Source organism: Alligator sinensis, unplaced genomic scaffold (assembly GCF_000455745.1).
Source record: "Alligator sinensis unplaced genomic scaffold, ASM45574v1 scaffold329_1, whole genome shotgun sequence".
NCBI classification, from domain to species: Eukaryota; Metazoa; Chordata; order Crocodylia; family Alligatoridae; genus Alligator; species Alligator sinensis.
The window spans coordinates 194,310-197,993 of NW_005842550.1; the positions used below are offsets into that span (position 1 = coordinate 194,310).

At 37.1% G+C, this 3,684-nt stretch overlaps 1 protein-coding gene across 3 annotated transcripts in view; it reads right to left on the reverse strand.

The window, feature by feature from the left end:
* The window catches only part of COL11A1 (collagen type XI alpha 1 chain), a 269,666-nt gene that overhangs the window by 104,148 nt on the left and 161,834 nt on the right, over positions 1–3,684 (reverse strand). For all 3 annotated transcript variants that reach the window (XM_006032152.3, XM_014523947.2, XM_006032150.3), the window contains 2 exons: positions 3,566–3,619; positions 602–655 (listed from right to left, as the gene is read on the reverse strand). In XM_006032152.3, coding sequence (XP_006032214.1) covers positions 602–655; positions 3,566–3,619 — 108 coding nt within the window. The remainder of the gene's footprint in view (positions 1–601; positions 656–3,565; positions 3,620–3,684) is intronic.

Here is a 3,684-nt window from a genome sequence, read left to right on the forward strand (position 1 = left end):
CTAGCCACTCCCAGAGCTGCTGAAGCTGGGGCTGGGGTGAGTGCCGCTCTGTTCCCTCTGCTTTTCTGCCTTGTGCAGCCCTGGAAGTGGCACCCCTCTCCCCGCCCCTTCCCTAGTCCCAGCCTCCCTCTCTCCCTCCCTCACCGCCATGGGAACCTATTGCTATTTGTTATGTTGCAAAGTGGATTTGTTTTATTCAAATTTGATTATGCACCATTCTCCAGGAACGTATGTACAGCATAAATCGAGGGAAACCTTTATTTTCATCTCTTAAGAGAAGGCCAGATAGTACATTTTTTCTTTCTAAAACTGGTTGAAATATAGGGTCTTGTTATGCATTCTTAACTCCTGCAAACTCCCACTTCTCACTTATGTAAATGACAAACTAATATATGGTGAAGAGCCATTCCTAATGTTTTATTTTTTATAGAGTTGTTTGGCAATTGCTAAATTTGCTATATGTAAACTGGTAGTGCTACAATTAACAAGATGACGGAAAAAAAGGTTCTATATAACACTATGTAAAGGGCAATAATTAACACTAGACATAAAACAATCTGTAAGCATTATTATATAATTAGATATATATTAGAATCTATACCTGAGGGCCAACAACACCACCAGGGCCCGGAGGTCCAGTTTTTCCTTGAAAACCCTGAAAATGCAACATAATATATTTATAGAAAGACACACTGAGGCACAGAGGAAGCAAAATCATTCTAATGAGGAGGTGAGATATGAGATCTTTGTAGGGGATCATCCTCTTCAAGAATTAATACTGAGGTGTCTATTATTCCTGTGTATACTTCAATGTGAAATAGTGATAGATAAATCTTCCCAAACAGTATCATTTCCAATCATTCTGAAGTCTGCGTCTATGGTTGTGAAGGAATTCCATTCTGTTTCACAGATCTCTGTCAGTTAAATTGATTAGGTGATTCTGAATGCGTAAGTGATACTGCTGAGACTCAGCTAAAATATATATTTTTACACATATTCATCATGAATCACAAAGCCAAACCTGACAAATGGTTATATGAAGAAAGGCACAGATGGGATTGGGGAAAAAAGAAAAAAAGAAAATTGAATGAAATAGAGATTCAGAAGTGCTGCATGTATGCATTTTTCAATAGAGCTTGGAAGTAAAGGCTGAATGTGATAAAAGGAGTGTGTGAGAACTTGAAATTATAGAAATCAAAAGGAGAGAATGTACATTAATGTTAATGTAGTTGGGACAGTTTTTCAGAAAGTGCCAAATTTTCCTGCATTTCCAGTTCCTTCTCAAGAGCTGTATAACTAGTTAAAAAATTCTCTGGTATCTTCACTTTATTTGTCTGCATGTTTATTGTTGCCGTTTAGGCTCAAAATAGATGTTCCATTCATCCCTGGACAAACTGAGCTTCCATTTGTCCCAGAATAGAACTATCCTGGGCCTGGCATGGACAAACATCACCCTTTTAATCAGGGTTTAGTGAGCAAGCTGAATGCACTGCCACATTTCTGCTATTGATTCCAGGATGAAATCATAGGGTGACCATTCAGACATGCTTTGAAATGTCCTGGGGTAAACTGTCAGTACTTCTTACCCATAAATCTTTTTAGGACTTATGCCAGGCCAATGGATATGAACATCTGAATGAGCACTTGGACCTTGAATAACATGGTATATCCTGGGACAAATTTGATGTCTGTTTGTAGACTTAGAAACAACTCAGCATTGGAAGAGATTCATAGTTACACAACCTAAGGACAATGCAGTCTTTGCCTTACCATGCAGAGGTTCCATCAGGACTCTGTGTCCTTCATCCCTCTCTCTTATGTATCCATAAGAAATCCAGATACAATCTGATGCTATACTAGTTGTGGCTTTTGGGCCTTATATAGAAGTGCTGCTTGTGTAAGAAGAGAAAGGAGTGCTGAACTCGAGCCATAGTCACTGAAAATCCCTTGAAAACCTCTACTATTCACAGCTTTAAGACTAGTGTGCTCACTAGCATTTAACTATTCCATCAAGCATGTATATAAGCAAATAAGGCTTATTCTCATCTGATTTTTGCAACAATTCCTTAAAGCTGAATAAATTGTAGAGAAGAAGAAAAAGCTAGTTGAAAACAGCAAGGCAAAATGGTTAATTTCTACAGAAAATGGAAAATACTAACTAAACTGGAGAGGTGCCGGCTACTTATGGAGCTGATGCCTCTTTATTAGCATCAGATGACTTCAGTGAAACTTAGAAGTCACTTCCAAGGAGATAAATATTATTTGTTTCTTGACTCTAGATTTGTCATTTATTTAGAATATTAGTTTAACAGGAAAAATTGAAAACTTTAGGAATCCATTATAAATGATAAAAAGAGTCTAAAATATTTCTCATTAAAATGTGGATCCCACCCTCAGCCTAATTCCATAATATGGATTTGAACATAGCTCCCACCAAAATTAAAAGATGCCTAAGGAAGGATCATAACTTTTGCTTCTTAGGGCCTGATTCACCATTATAATGATATGTTTCCTTCAGTAGACAATGGCTTTTCAAGAAGATGGATTTTTTTTCAGTGAGTAACAACAACAGCCAGAAAAACATTTCTGGTTAGTATTTCCTTTCAAAACGGGCATAAAAGCATTTCCCAGATACAGTAAGGATTGTAAAATGAGGCCATAGTGTTGGTGACTATAACTGGTTACACAGGTGGAATCGTTGCACTGCTTGATATTACACTCCTCTGTTTTTAAGGGAAGAGCAGAACTTGTCCTTGTAATTTGTCAAAGAGGATTCCCCAGACTAATAATTTGCCTTCAGCAGCCTCACAATGGCTTCCACAATTCTGAAGCTGGAGTCTAAAAGGCCTTCTACACATTGACAATTACTACACTTTACTGTATTGGTTCATTCAAATCTTTATCCATATCCTAAGAATTATATACAAATCTCTCTGGCTTGGATTAGGTCCTTAGAAGCTACAATGGTAGAGATTCCTTAAACAATTCCAGTCTAAATGATATATTTTTTTTATTTTCAACTAAATCTCCATGTTTTATTCCATTAGTCTTCAGGAGTGTTGCAACTTAAACGCAATGCTCTTCTGGAAAGTATCACTTGCCTATATAGATGTCCTTCCAGCAAGAAATCCCAAACAATTCTGCTTTCCTGGTCCTATCAGTCTTGATTCTATTTTGCTAAATTGTTAGGTTTCAAGTTTTATTCTGCCTCGTTACATGGCACTTGATGACAAAGGGAAATGCTATGTTGTTTCTGACAGATCTTCTTCAAAGTATTGTGTTGCCTCTAACTGTATCATATTCTTATGCTTGGTGTGAAGCTAATAATAGGGCAAAAGCAGAAATCATTTTACCCTTAATTATAGAGATAAATCATGTTGTCAGATGTGGATTTTTAGTGTTCCACAAACAAATGCAGGTATGTACCACAATCATCTTTCCCTTTCCTATGATTTTAGCCAGAAAGCAGCCATCCATTTTCTCTTTCCTGCCTTTTTCTTTTTAAAAATCACAATTAACTAAGCAGATGGACAACAGCTTAGAACAATAAAATCAAGTTACTTACAGTTTCACCCCGCTGCCCTGGGTGCCCGGGCAAGCCATCTTTTCCAGGTGGCCCCTGAAATAAAAGAAAAGAAAAAAAGAAAAAAAATAGATTTCTTAGTTATTTCTGATTCTGGAAAG